The sequence below is a fragment of the Podarcis tiliguerta genome (genome assembly GCF_965153285.1).
Source record: "Podarcis tiliguerta genome assembly, chromosome: 3".
Classification (NCBI taxonomy): domain Eukaryota; kingdom Metazoa; phylum Chordata; class Lepidosauria; order Squamata; family Lacertidae; genus Podarcis; species Podarcis tiliguerta.
The window spans coordinates 97,951,419-97,966,873 of record NC_139536.1 but is presented as its reverse complement, the minus strand read 5'-3'; the positions used below and the strand labels follow the sequence as shown (position 1 = coordinate 97,966,873).

The 15,455-nt window shown below is 40.9% G+C and overlaps 1 protein-coding gene across 2 annotated transcripts in view; it reads left to right on the top strand.

The window, feature by feature from the left end:
* KLHL29 (kelch like family member 29) overlaps positions 1–15,455 on the top strand; it is a 414,714-nt gene that overhangs the window by 349,542 nt on the left and 49,717 nt on the right. For both annotated transcript variants that reach the window (XM_083431604.1, XM_083431605.1), the window contains exon 9: positions 12,975–13,173. In XM_083431604.1, coding sequence (XP_083287730.1) covers positions 12,975–13,173 — 199 coding nt within the window. The remainder of the gene's footprint in view (positions 1–12,974; positions 13,174–15,455) is intronic.

Sequence of the window (15,455 nt, the reverse complement as noted above, 5' to 3'; positions counted from 1 at the left end):
ATAGCTAGGCAGCGCCATGTGGTAGGAACAGCAGACTGTTGCCTGGATGTCATTCCTTTTATTATTTGGCAAGCAATGGAAAGCCTGTAGCTAACTGGAACTTCTAGAAGGACTGTGTTTGGTATTTTTCTACTGTTCACCATTTTAAATGGCAAGTGTTTATGACTGAGAGATAGCTCCCCCCGGTAAGCTCATGGATGTGGTGAGAAGACTGGGTGGCAATATTTATGGTGTCGTGTCAAGGGATATTGCAATTTGCAAAGCACTGTGGGTTAATTGTGTAGAACAGGGTGGGGAATCAGTGGTCCTCTGGGTGTTGGGTGTACAAATCTCATCAGCCCCAGCCAGCATGGCTAGTGATCAGGGATGATGGTAGTTGTAATCCACACCATCTCAAGGATATCAATCACCCCAGTGTAGAATGTAATACGTGGTACAACTTTGCATCAGATTATACTAGGAGTATTATACTAGGAGCTGAGACGCGGGTAGCGCTGTGGGTTAAACCACAGAGCCTAGGACTTGCCGATCAGAAGGCCGGCGGTTCGAATCCCCGCGACGGGGTGAGCGCCCGTTGCTCAGTCCCTGCTCCTGCCAACCTAGCAGTTCGAAAGCACGTCAAAGTGCAAGTAGATAAATAGGTACTACTCCGGCAGGAAGGTAAACGGCGTTTCCATGTGCTGCTATGGTTCGCCAGAAGCGGCTTAGTCATGCTGGCCACATGACCCGGAAGCTGTACGCCAATAAAGCGAGATGAGCGCCACAACCCCAGAGTCAGTCACGACTGGACCTAATGGTCAGGGGTCCCTTTACCTTTACTATACTAGGAGTAGCCAATGTGGTGTTCTTCAAATGTTGCTGAACTCCAGTTCCCATAATCCCTGACTATGCTTACCAGGTGCAGTGGGAAACTGCAAAAGAACGGGTCTTTTCAGTGGCAGCACCCCAGCTATAGAATGCCTTCCCTGAGAGAGACTTGCCTGTCTTATTGTCATTTTGATGCCAAGTGAAGAGCTTTTTAAAATTTCCTCTATTTTTATTTCATCAGTTTCTATTCCCTATTCCTATCTGGGCTTTGTTTTCCTTCTGTCATTTTATTTATGTACGTGGTTTTTTTTGTCAGATTCTCTACTTGTTGTAAGCCACCTAGAGAACAGGGTTATAAATAAATGCAATATGGTCATTTTGAAATTTCCCACTTGGGTTTAAACTATGTGCACACTCACGTTTGGCTTTTGAAAAGCCCCACGGGAAGGCAAAATGCTCAGTTATAAAATGGAATTGTTTGCCAGTAAAACATATTAATGAACTTCCTATGATATCCTATACCTTCAAGAGGGCTCTGTATAAACAGTAGCATAATGGCATAGGAAAAACAAAAGTTTGCAAAGTAACTGGAGGTAATTTGCAGAACAGCAAAGTGATTGATTAAAGGATACGAGGAGCTGATTTGAAAAGAAGGATTACAAGAACTGAACATGCCTGGCTTGGCAACATGACAGATAAAAGTCCAAGAAAATCAAATTGCTTATGTCAGGGGGAGTGGGAGTACCACATGGTTGAAATTGAGGCAAAACTGATGTTGGAATGATACATAACAATCAGTTAAGAGCCCTCAAGTAGTCAGTTCATTGTACCACTTTAGCTTGGTTGCTCACTTTGTTATGCTACAAGGCACTCCTTCATATCTGTTCCCCAACTCCCACTACTGCTGATTCTCAAGGCAGCTATCTTCCAGAAAACGTCTCTCTTTCCCCATTCCCACGGCTTTCAAATATCCTTTTAATTTTAAACATTTGAATTATGTGCTGATATGCACAGCAACACTATTGTTTCTTTGTTGTCATGTTCAGTGTGCACAAAACCTTGAACCACTTTCATGGGGGATAAGGTTATCAATGGCTGCAAGCCATAATTAGGGCTGGGCAATATAATAATAATAATTATTATTATTATTATTATTATTATTATTATTATTATTATTCTACCCCACCCATTTGGCTGGGTTTCCCCAGCCACGCTGGGCGGCTTTCAACAGAACATTAAAAACAGAATAAAACTTCCCTAAACAGGGCTGCCTTCCGATGTCTTCTAAAAGTCGGATCGTTGTTTATCTCCTTGACATCTGATGGGAGGGCGCTCCACAGGGCAGGCGCCATTACCAAGAAGGCCCTCTGCCTGGTTCCCTGTTGCCTCACTTCTTGCAGTGAGGGAACCGCCAGAAGGCCCTCGGAGCTGGACCTCAGTGTCCAGGCTGAACGATGGGGGTGGAGACGCTCCTTCAGGTATACTGGGCCGAGGCTTTTCAACATTGTGATATAGTGATACATTGCTGTGTTGAAAAGGAAGGAGCATTGGCCCCAGCCCCGCGAGGCACAAGGGTGAAACTGTCATTGCTCCCTCTGCCACCAGCACCCAACACACAGAGAGACCAACAAGGCAAAACCAATTTGCCAACATTCATGATGTAAAATAGAGAAGTTACAGGTAGGTAGCCATGTTGGTCTGCTGTAGTTGAAACAAAATTAAAAAATTCCTTCCAGTAGCACCTTAAGTTTGTTTGTTATTGGTATGAGCTTTCGTGTGCATTCACACTTCATCAGGTAAAAGAGAGAAGTTACCAGAGACACCAACAAACTCAAATCCAGCTTGATTTCTATGTTTTGTTTTGATTTTTGCAGCCAGTGCATAGAGGGCCACTTGGTGTGTTATGAAGCTATTATTTTCGCTCAAAAGAAACTGAACCATTTTTACTGGGGTGTCCCTGCTTGCTTGTGTGACCAAAGGTTTCAGAAAACAATCTCTTGGGTCTCTATATAAAGGAGGAGCTAACAGTTAATGAATGATGTCTTCCACATGAGGTTGACCACAAATACAAAGTCTGTCTGCGTATGGGACTTGTTGTAGTGGCCATCCACTACATAGGCATCTCTTGGAACACAGTTCAATAAAGGCATTTTTTAAGGAAACTAGTAAGAGTTTGGTCAGATAACTAGCTCTAAAATACTCTGTTCCCAAGAGAAAAATTGGTGTTTCTAATTAGTTGCAGGTTCCTTTCGATCTAGAAGAGCCAGTCACATAGTTACAACTTATTCAAGCTCAAAGCAGACCTTAGTTTTGGAAAATAATAATAATAACCTAAAACATCTTGGCAAGCTGCTTTCCAGTAAGTTCTTGAAAGAACATTTAAGTTTCTTCAACCTCTACTTCGTTGTCTCACATTGATGCCATCCAGTCAGTATACGTACAAATGTTTGTATATGTGGGGAGTGGGAGTAGGGTCCGGAATAACATCCCACATCTTTGGCACCCCAACCCTAATCACACCTGTGCAGTCTGTGCCTTCCATTTTCCAGAAGCTGGAGTGTATTCTTGTAACCTACTGTGCTGATAAGACGTGCATTGCATGGAGACTGGGTTTTGGAGGATGTTATCAGTAGACATGATCACATTTGCACATCTAGACAGACAAATGTTGTGTACAAAGACCATCTGAACAGGGATGAAATATCTAAAATTTAAGGAATAGAGCTTCATACTTGGTTTCACCTGCCCACCTCCTTAGTGTTCAGGTTAATGAAAGCATGGATAAGTGTCTGTCCTCACAGGGCTGAAGGATGTTGCTATTTTCTGTATATCTGACATGTCCTTAACCTGGCTTTCTATTGTAAACAGCTGTAATTCTTGTCTAAATGTTCCCCAGTCCTTAGCAGCAGCACTTAATAAATTAAGTAAGCAGGGAGCTTTTAAACTCTCTTCCTTTGTTTATGTTTCTTGTACTGCTTTCCTTTCTTCCTCTTCTTTTATCATTCCATCAGTATCCTTCCACTCTGGGAGACATGTTTTTATTACATCAATTAACATGAGAAGAATTTGATGGTCTTTTGAAAGGACCAGATTGTCAGGCACTGCTTTTCTGTAAATTGCTCCTCTGCAGCTGGGTTGATACTTAAGTGCTCTGGCCATGTGGGTTGGGGTCACTCATATGACTTTTCTTTGGCACCCCAACCTAGTGGAGTATCACACCCATTGTTGGGATCCAAGTTAATCAACCTGTATAGTTGAGTCATTTTTATGCCAGCTACACTCATGGAAAAGCTACTTCCACGGATTATGGGAACATAAACTGTCCCCACGTTTGCCATATTTATGTAGCTCCTGTAAGAATTGCTGTAATCATGATTTCATAAGGTGCTCTCAAGTTGTCAGGAACGAGCCAGCAGTAATTGCACCATGCGAGTTGGAGTTGAAAAGATGGGACTGCAGTCTAGGAGTCATTTCCTGGTGCATACAATTCTCCTTCCCGTTGCCCCCCACCAATCATCACCACCACCACATATAGTGCAAACGTCTATGCTTTTCTTCTCCGACCATTACAGATCTGAGATGGGGTGGGAAATGGATAATCTCAGACCTACTGAATATTCAGGAGACTTGTCTTCAGAAGCAGATGCGTAGAAATTGATAGGAATACTTAGTTGCTAGAAAATGATGTATTTTTCACATCTGCAATGGTAAATTTATTTCACAACCTGCATATTTTGCAAAAGTGTGTGTGTGTGGCACAGCTTTACAAAAAGTATAAAATAGACATGTCATGCTAAAAAAATCATATTTTTGTAGAGGAATACAGTGGTAACTTACAAATATTAGTTCCATATTTCCACCACCGCAACTACATATGGATATAATGGGTTGTATCCAACCAAATTGTAGGAGTCCCACTGAAATCAATAGACTTAAGTTAGCCAAATCCTCTGATGACTTAGTTAAATACAATTCAGTGTTTTCAAAGTTTCTCATGATGAATACAGAATTCATTTGCATATTTGTGACTTATAACTGGGAGCCAATTAATTCCACAGATAATTTGGGCAGGAATGCTGCCTTAATTGCTGAGTGTGGAACATCATCCAACAGAGAGAGGCTATTTAATCCCCTAAAATAAATCATCTTAAGTGTACCTGTTTTCTGGATTCTGGCCTATGTCTTTTGAGGGTTCTCTCCACTTTGAAAATAATTGTGAGAGTTAATTAACCCTAATTTTGAAGGGCGAGTACATGGCCACAGAGTAGGTGGTGTGCTTGAAAATTAGACAATTTCATTTTGTTTTTACTTATTTATTTTATTTTCCCAACTGCCCCCCAAACACGGGCTTCTATTTTATATTAATGAGAGAAATAGAAGCAAGGGTATCCTGTATGATGCCAAATCAACATATCCAAAACCTTGTTCCAAAGACATTTTCTGTTCTTTGGGGTTTGTGGGGTGTGTGTGTGTGTGTGGTAGGATATTTTCTTTTATTTACAACCTGCATTATCCCAGGGTAGGTTTGGTGTCCCTCAAAGAGGCAGCAGTCTAAATATTTGGTTTGAGTGCCTTCAGGAAAGAAAGGAGGGCAAGGTTTCTCTTAGCTAACTTTTCCCCCCTGTGCTATTATTCCCCTTATCCCAGAATAACTCGCTCTCTCCATCACAAACACTCTACTTCTGCTCACCTGTTTCTTCAATCGCAAATACACAACAAAAAAGGAAAAAATGGTGGGGTGGAAAGTTGTTTTAATCCTAACCACTTGCCCTTTGCTTTTTTGAGTCCTGCCAAGTAGTCTACTGTGGAGTTGTTTATATTTATTGTATATCTATTATATTTATTTTATATTTTATGTCACCTGCTTATAGAACTTTGAGTAAACGGCAGGTAAGAATTCTAATCAGCACCATAATGCTTTAAAAAATGATAACGAAGAAGACAAGTCTTGAACTACCTCCCCCCCCCACACACTTTTTAGTGAGGTGTGTTTGTTTCGTAAATAGCCTGCCATGGAAGAAAGGAAGGTTCGGTCCAGTTGATGGAGTAGCCACAGGAAGTGGAGAAGGCAATAATGGCCTTCTCTTCAACCACTTTATGATTTCCCTTTCACCTACTCTAGACTCATTCCTTACCCAGTTCCATTCACAACACGTAATGAATTTGGCCTATCTATTTTTTCACCCATTGTACCCTCACCCCAGCTAATCCAGACAAGTTCTTTTTTTAAAAAAATATAAGATGATTGCAACATTGCCCTCATGCATTCCCCTGGGTGCTTGCAAAATTACCGTTGCCATTGTGTGGTGCCCTTCGGAAGACATTTAACCAACAGCAGGCCTGCCTAGCTTGTGATTCACTAAATTCAGCACTGCAGCAGCTACGCAGTGTGACCTGCCAGGTGCGTGACAAACGGCCGTCTTTACCTTTTCCGAGGTAGGCAGCAAAATCAAGATTTTTTTTATCAGCTCAGTAGGTCAAAGCAGTGCAGGCCTGATATCTTATCTATGCAGATAGCTTTGGCCTAGCTCTCTGCTTCATCTTTTCAGAAGGAATAATGTTGTGCTTAATTTCAGGGCATGGAAATTAATTTGTGTATTGCGTGCTTAGAAGGAAAATAAGTTTCGGTCTTCCTTCTTTTTTAAACCAATGATGCAGACCTTCCAAGCATCCCTATTTTCCAGGGACTGTCCCGGATTTACAGAAGCTGCCCCAGTTTCTGATTTGACCCCAGAATGTCCCACTTTTGTCTAGGACATCTCTATTTTCATTGGAAAAACATTGGAGAGTATAGAGTTATGTGACCCCCGAGCCAATGAGATAAAGCCTTCAGAAGACAGTCCTGTATAGGGAAGTTTTTAATGTTTAAAAAGCTGCCCAGAGTGGCAGGGGCAGCCCAGTCAGATGGGTGGGGCGTTATTATGATGTCATGGGCTTTGAAGACACTCGAACTCAGGATGCAAGGGAGAAATGTGTTAGGAGGAAGGCATGCTTGGCAAATCCACACTGTGAACAGCTCCCGCCCAGAAACCAATGTCCCCACTGTGGCATAGCTGTCCCTTTTTAAAAGGGAAATTCCCTTATTCCGAATAGGATTCCTCGCAAGAAAAGGGAAAAGTTGACAGCTATGCACTGTGGAAGGACGTGAAGATCCAGAATTGGCCTCCACAGTCACTTACGGACTCGTTGTTAAAACCGTGTTTATGGAAGACAATCTTACTCGGCTACAAGTGATTGCCAAAGAAGAAGTATTATTATTGTTATTAATAATAATAATAATAATAATAATAATTTATTTATTTATTATTATATAGGACATCTCTATTTTCATCAGAGAAAAGTTGGGAGGGTATAATGATGATGATGATATCCTCCACAGCATAGTGAATGAAGGCTTCTTTTTTGTATTAATGATAATAATGCAAAAATAAAATCCTTTCCCCATCAAGTTAGTACCAGAAATATAAATGAATGTTCTGCCATAGGCAGAGCCTGGAGAACAGAATAGCAGGAAAGCAGCTCCTTCCATATAAATGCTGTATTTAGTCATCTGTGCTGCTACTAACAAGCCATCTTATAGCTTCATTTGAACAGGATGTTGCAGTTATGCCTAAGATTTATACGCACAACTCTTTTCAGTGATATCTCCTTAAGGCCAGGTGAGGCAAACATGACTTGATGCCAGCTATTCATCTCATTGTGTTATATCGCTTCAAACTGTGATATCACCGAAGTTGGTGTGAGATAATCTCTTGATTTTGAGAAACCATTCTGGAGGCCAATAAATAGTAAATAAAGTTGAGGATGAGTGTATAAATAGAGAACAGATGTTTTACTTGGTCCTTCCCTAATACACAATCATATGGAAAGGTTTATTTGAAACAGGTGGCATCTATGGGCAGGGCTTACTGAGTTGGTGCTGAAATCCACAGCTGGCACCAGAGCCAGGTATACCTAGGTGGCTTCATTTCTTCATGTCCTATTAATTTATCCATTTCAAACCAGGGAAGAAAGTCTTAGGGAAAGTTATCTAGATAATATACAGCTTCTGTTGGAAAGCTGTCTCCGTTCAGCAGTGCAAACAGGGATTAGGGCCAGCATCTACATACAGTGCTACCTCGGTTTTCGAACATCTCCGTTGACTAACGTTTCGGAACTCGAACGACCTAAACCCGGAAGTAAATGCTTCCATTTTCGAACATTCCTCAGAAGTCAAATTTCCGAGGCGCCTTCCGGTTTGAGTTTTCCGCATTCAGTTTTCTGTATTGAGGCTTCCGTATTGAGTTTTCAGTTTTCAAATGTTTTGGACGGATTTGAATTCCATAGGAATGGTCAGAGTAATCTTTTAAGTGTATAGTATTTTTGTTTTCTTTATCTCTATGATTATCCGTATCCCTAGCATAGTTTAATTTTTGTTAACTGCCTCCTTGTATAATGCCTAAACAACTGAACCAGTAGTCACGTAAAACATAAAAATGTAATTTTTTATGCAATTTAGCTTCTGCTTTTTTGACTGTTACTTAATGTTTGCTTAGTTCCGCAGCAGCAAAGGTCATTTTTGCATGGAATAATAGCAGCTGTAGAAAAGAAAAGAGAGAGGGAGATGATATTTAAGACAATAGGGAAACATTAGTTTGACCTTTCAGGGTATTAACTGCCAAAAGTGTCAAAAAGTTTAATAGCTTTCCAGTGTAATATTAAGGCATGGGAAATTTGAAGATGCAAAAAGTAAAGTAACCCCTGTTTAAGGTGCAAGTTACCTTTATTACAATTGGAATTCCATAGAATTTAGATTACAATACAATAAAGTACAATATAAGAAATAAAAGAAGCAATAAAAATACAATGCAAATCAATATGAATCTCTTCAGTCACAAATCCACTGACACACAGTGGACCACAGTTTGGGAATCTCTGCATTAGGGAGTTGGATGGCTAGAAGGGTTGCACAAAAAAGGACAAAAGTTGCACAACCCAACTGATGGTTAGATTGCATGCTATTTGGAAGACTATTTGGGCTCAGATCTCCCAGTCAGTCATAGCACCTTGAGCTGGTCATGACAAAATGCCCATGTCTCGGTTTTCTATTCCACTGCAAAAATGAGTATAGTATCCCATTGTAAACATAGTTCATGAAGCTTGTTGCCAAGAACAGATCTACATTGAAGATACAATTTGGCACATGATTGTTGTTTTTGAAGTCATGCTGATTTAAGAATGCTTAACTGCTTACTGATCTCCAGCCTAAAGGGGCTATGAAATGCAAAGAAAAAGAATCTTAGAATGAGTAAAAAAAGGTCTTTGATGTCATGAATAAAAATTAATTAGATTGCTTCCACATTGGTCTAGAATGATGGAGCTTGTTGGAACTTTACCTGCTAGTACTCATGAAATAGCATTTCTTCTTTGTTTCAAAGAATCCCAGCCAGATGAGTGGGGCATCATCATCATCATCATCATCATTATTATTATTATTATTAGTTTGATTCCTCAAAACAATGCCCTATTTTAGTATGAACTTTGAAGAAGCTGAAGCATAATTTTGGTGTAGCACACAACCTAATTGTTTGCAGGTCCCTAAACACCTAGTCTCAACCTCCATATAGATAACCAATGAAATATAGAATTAGACGTGTTGATTTCTTAAGTACATAAAAATGGAGGCTCTTTGGAATATTACAAAATTCCCTCTTGAAAATTGCATCACGGTTTCAGTTTGGTTGTTTTGATTTTCCCTTTCTCTTCCTTCCCTTTCTTTTCTCACTGAAAACTTTCAATAAAATATGTTTTTTTAAAAAGAAGAAGAAGAGGGAAGTAAAGGAAATCATGTTAAACTTAGCTCTCGTAGGAAAGAACAAAAGAGAGTGATGGTCAAGTAGTGGCAGATGGCAAGGAGGCTGAAATGCTAAACAGTGCTCACTCCAGGTTTCAGTAAGAAGAATTATGCTAACAAGATATTTAATACATAGCTAACAAAAAGTAGGTAGTAATAGCACTACTAGTAGTAGTATTTACCCACCTTTCATCCTAAAGTCCTGTGGCGGGTTACAATTAAAACACAATGCTAGAAACAATTTAATACAACAATCACAGAAATAAGATGGGTCCTAAAATTATACACCTCAGCTGTTTAAAAACAGGTTATATGAGGACTAAAGGAAAACCCTAGTCAGTAATCTGTTTTAAAGGGCAGCCCCACATAGAACACATCACAATTATTCAATCTGGAAGTTAGCAGATTATGAAGTCATTTTGGTCCAATAGGGTTCATAGCTGCCGAACCATCAAGAGCTGGTTCCTAGCCACTGAAGCCAGCTGAGCCCTAAAAAAGCAATCATAGGTCAGGTATGGAGAGAAATAAGCTATGAAATGCCTTCTTCGTATGAATGTATTTAAATCAGTAAAGCCAAATGAAATTTGTCCTCAACCTTATTGGTTAAAAGAGCTAGCCAAAAGGAGAAAACACACACACACAATGCCACACATAACATATATATATGAGAGAAGTCTTTGTCGTCTTTCAGGGGCAGTGAGATTATTATATATTCTAAAACACCTTTGTGATTGATTTGATTGATTGATTGTTTTTAAGAGATTGATCAATCACTGCTAGAAACTGTCTGCTCAGGAGCAAGGGAGATCAGAGTCTTGTGACATTAGCTTCAAACAAGTGACACTGAAACAGAACCACCTGCTATTATTATTATTATTATTATTATCGGAATGAGGCAGAAGCTCACACAAAGGAAGAGAAACAGGATGAATTTTCCTCACTAATCTAATTAAGCAAAGTTGGGTGAGCTGTTTTCTTGATTGCTACAGCAGTTGTTGCCAGAGTTTATCCCAAGCAGTATGTGGCTATATTGTTTTAACACTGGAAGAAGAGACAGAGAACATCCTTTGTGGGCTTTCGGCAACAGTCATTGAAAGATGGCTTTGTTCCATTAGCCTGGAAGAGGTTGTAGTGAGACGATTTAAAGATGCTGTCTCTGGAGCCCTACAAATCAGGGAACTATGGGCCCATACCTTGTCCCTCTTTTGTAACCGCAGTTGAGCTGTTCCTTCTGCATGATGCAGAGACCATCAGCTACTGATTCACTCCTAAATGTTGGCTCAAACAGCAGCTGTATCATTATAAATGATAAGTGCAGAAAGGCTTAAGGTCATCCAGTGAGCTTCAGGGCTGAGTGGGGATCTGAATCATGGTTTTCCGGATCCTAGTCTGACACCATGACTAACTGACTTTGGGTATTTTAACATGCAAAGCTCCAATATGAAATGGTGCAGGCGCAGTTATGTGCCCCCACTTGTGTAAGAATGTTCCATGTTACTTAAGCCATGACTACTGTATACCTTTAGGAAGTAACTCCATGCAGAATCGGGTCCTTATTTTGCTTTTTGTGGTGCAACATTTCCTGCTTCTGAAAAGGCAGGGAATTTTAATATCGGAATCCCAGCAAGTCTTTCCAGCTACAGTGGCAAGATGGCAAGTGAGGCACTAGAAGCTTGCATAGGTCTCTTGTTTGCCTATTCTGTCCTATGGATCCTTTTTGTGTTATTAGTTAGAGTAGGCAAATAATTAAATAAGTGAGTTTTCAGAGGTTTCAGTACTTGGGTGTTAGCTTGGTGCAAAACCTGAGAAGCAGCATTTAAAATCCCTTCTTATTTCCATCTCAGCCAGTTTGTTAAACAAACAGGATTTATTTGGGTTTTTGTTTTGTTTTTTTAAAAAAGGTATCCAACTATCTTCTTTCTGTCTCACCGAGCCTATTATTACTTGTAGTAATATAGTTTGTAATCAGACCATTGGAGCTCTGGAAATGGAGAGGTTAATGTCCTATTGCGGGGAGGGAATTCAAATTATTTTTGGAATTACTTGATCAATGATGGTGGCAGCTACTAACCACATATTTGCAGAACACTTCTTATGAATCCAATTTTTAAATCACTGTCTAGAAAACTGGAATTATGCATGTTTGGGGCATTAGGTGTGGTACTAATTTGCACTCCTCACAAATCTTTCAGCTTCTTCAACTCTCAGTCATTATCATCCTTTCTCCATTAAAGTCAACCTCTCTCTAAGGGTGAACAATTATCTAAGGAAGGAGTTATGAATTATACCGAATGTTCCCAGTTGCCTAAAGATCACAGGTGCTCGTTTGGCAGCTCTGGGGTCCTTAAAGAAATGTCTGTTTCCAGTGCATCAGTGCATTGTCCTAGCGACATCCTTGACTGTTCTTAATCATCTTTCCTCTTTTGTACCAATCTCCTTTTTCTTCCTGTGCTCTGTCTGCCAGCACATTCACCAAATGCTGTGCGCGTTTTGCTCCGAGGCAGTATGTGATATTTAGGAGAATGAACAGTTAGAAAAATAAATCATTCCATGAATTCTTCATTTTATAACGTGCAATTTTCTCTCTGTTGTGCTTTTGCTTTCTGTTAAGCCTTGGCTGGTGATGGATGTTTTCAGCCATTTAAATGTCCTTTGCACTATAAAGTTTATTTTATTTATGCAGAAAGATGGAGATATGCCATCTGCATTTGATTATTAGCTCCTGGAGTTTGACTTCTAGTGAAACCTGGAAGAACATATTTGTTTTGCCAGTGAACAAAAACCCATGCTTTATCAAAACCAATGTCATCATTCAACCATTCACCTTAGACTTTCTATAAACATAAACTTTTTTGACATTTAAAATGCCACTAGAATAGCAATTTGTTTGAAACCAAGCAGCCGGTCTTAAATTTCAAGGTTAACAGAGGAAACTGGAAAGATTACAGCAGGTCTCCTCTGTGTAAGGGGTATAAATTCAGCATAAATTCACCATCCGTTTTTAGTTTGAAATATATGTGTGCGGGAGTGTAGAACAAGAGCTGCTATCTTTTGAAGATTATTTTTCCACTGTGAGACCTAAAAAGACTTTGATGGTAGTGAAGCAGAGAGGTAGATAGAAAGATTCATTGGAGAGAAAAAAAGGGTTGTCTTCAACTGACTCCAAATTGCCTTTTGAGAAGGGGGAGCCACGGAAAATGCATTTTTACAAAAGTTGAAGGTGGGGTCAGTTTGAATGTCACCTTGTCCCAAACAGGGCGAAGGAGGGGGGAAAGCAGCGAAGAGTCCTTGACAACCCAGTTGTGTAAAGTAGTTGTTACATTTGCTTTTGCAGTATGCTCCTGAGTTGCTGGCAGTGGTCCGCCTACCCTTCATCCATCCCAGTTATCTGCTAAACGTTGTTGACAATGAGGAGTTGATAAAGTCTTCAGAGGCCTGCCGGGATCTAGTGAATGAAGCGAAGCGTTATCACATGCTGCCTCACGCCCGACAAGAGATGCAGACTCCAAGAACCCGACCCAGGTTATCAGCAGGTACAGCTCGGCTCGCTTCAGAGCTGAAACTCTGGGGCCTATCTTTCTCTCTTTTTCCCCCTGCAGTTATTGACGGGACAGGGACAGGTCAGGCGGACTATTTACGGTCTTCATATGGTTGCAAGATTAAATTACTTCCTTTTCGCGCGCTCTCCGTGGCACTTCCAAGATACAGCCCGAGTTGCGGATTGTGAAATCAGGTAGCCTGCAGTTCTTCTTCAGGCTCTGACACTGATTCTCCCTGTGGCAGAGAGAGAGATCATTCATCACCACAAGTCAGGTGTTAAGTCACCAGCAGTTGGCTTTCTTTCACAAATCGGCCATATTTTCAAAACAGCTCAGCACCATTAGTTGGGGGGGGGGGAGCTGTGTGTGTTTGTTTGCTTTGTCAGACACCAATTGTTGGTATTGATCCCCTTTCAAAGCCCCTGTATCATGGAAGATATTAAGTTTGTCTTAAACAAGACCATATATTCTTTACATACAGGTCCGGTGCCAGAGGTCATCTATGTCAGGCACTGGCTGAGGGGTTCTCTTCAGCCTGACCTGCTGCCCATTTGCAAACTGCTGGGCCCAGGTAGTGGTGAGCAGACACTGCTGCCTAACCAACTGTCTCCACCTTCCTGCCTCATTTGGGACCCTCTGAGGAAAAGCCAGTAGCATATTTCTTCTCAGAGCCTGGCATTCCAAGGGTGGTGGCCAAGACAATACCTGCACCACCACCTCTGATTGCTGTTGCAGTTAGGAAAGCTGTCTAATAATTATAAAAGTCATAGTAATTTTGTTATTCATATGCAGCCCATCTGACTGGGTTGCCTCAGCCACTTTGGGCGGCTTCCAACAAAATATTAAAAACACAATGGAACATCAACCCATTAAAAACTTCCCTGAACAGGGGATGTCTTCTAGACGTCTTCTAAAAGTCAAATAGTTGTTTATCTGACGTCTGATGGGAGGCCCTCTGCCCAATTCCCTGTAGCTTCACATATTGTAGTGAGGGAACCGCCAGAAGGCCCTCAGAGCTGGACCTCAGTGTCTGGGCTGGATGATGGAGGTGGAGAAAGGGCTGAGGCCATTCAGGGCTTTAAAGGTCAACACTAAATAATAGCTGCTTAAGAAGCTGTTGTGGCAAACTGTGGTTGCGATGCAAACGTTCTCTACCTTGTCCAGCATACCTCATTCTGTAGAAGAGCACTTAAGTGGCCCTTTCTCAGAGCCAAAGTGCTGGAGAAGTCACAAACAAGCTGAAGGAGGTTTAACAAACTGCGGGACCTCGTCCTCTTTCCTATGCTCCTCCTGATGGAAACATGCAGATGGGGACAGATATGCCCCCTGCTTTAAGTCGTTTGCATACTATCTTCTCGTGTATATTATTTACTACAAAGCTTGAAGACTAAGCTCTTTAGCGAGGAAACGTCAGATTACCGGAACAACATCCAAGCACTGAACCACTGGAATATCACAATTGAACTTTTTATTTACTGCGTTTGCGCTTGTTTAAGATAAAACCTATTTGGGAAAGAAACTACTTTTGCCATTTTTATGGGCGTTTAATGTTTGTTTACAGATAGCTGCCTTGGTGATATTATCTTGTGCCATTATCACAAAGCAAAGGAGAAGAAAAAGAAAAGGAAAGAAAGATGATAGAGATGATAGATGATATAGATAGATAGATGATAGATAGATAGATAGATAGATAGATAGATAGATAGATAGATAGATAGATGATAGACAGATAGACAGATAGATGAGCAGGAAGGAGTAGCATGAATAGGGGAGTGAGCAGGGGGAGAGGAGGGCAACAGTGGGGCCAGAGGAGGTCATGGAATCACAGGCTGTAGAGTTGGAAGGGACCCTGAGGATCATCTAGTCCAGTCATGTCCCAAGTTCATTTTGGGGGCCCAATCCAGCCTGCCCGTCGGTTTAATCAGGCCCCTGTGGCAGTTTATTTCCTGGGGGTAAAATCCTTAAAAACCCTCAACAACTTCAATCCTAAAAAAAAGCTCAACAACTTTGATTGGCCCTCTGGTTGGCCCCCACGGCCCTTCACTTCAAATCTGGCCCTCTTTGAAAAAAGTTTGGACACCACTGATCTAGTCCAACTCCCCGCAGTGCAGGAATATGCTGTTGTCCCATATGGGAATCAAACCTGCAACCTTGACATTATTGGCACCATGCGCTAACCAGCTGAGCCAATTAATAGAAATGCTTATAATATCTAGACCTATAAAGTGCATGTTAGGGTCGTGGAGTGGTTAATGTACAAAACAACCAGCTGTTAT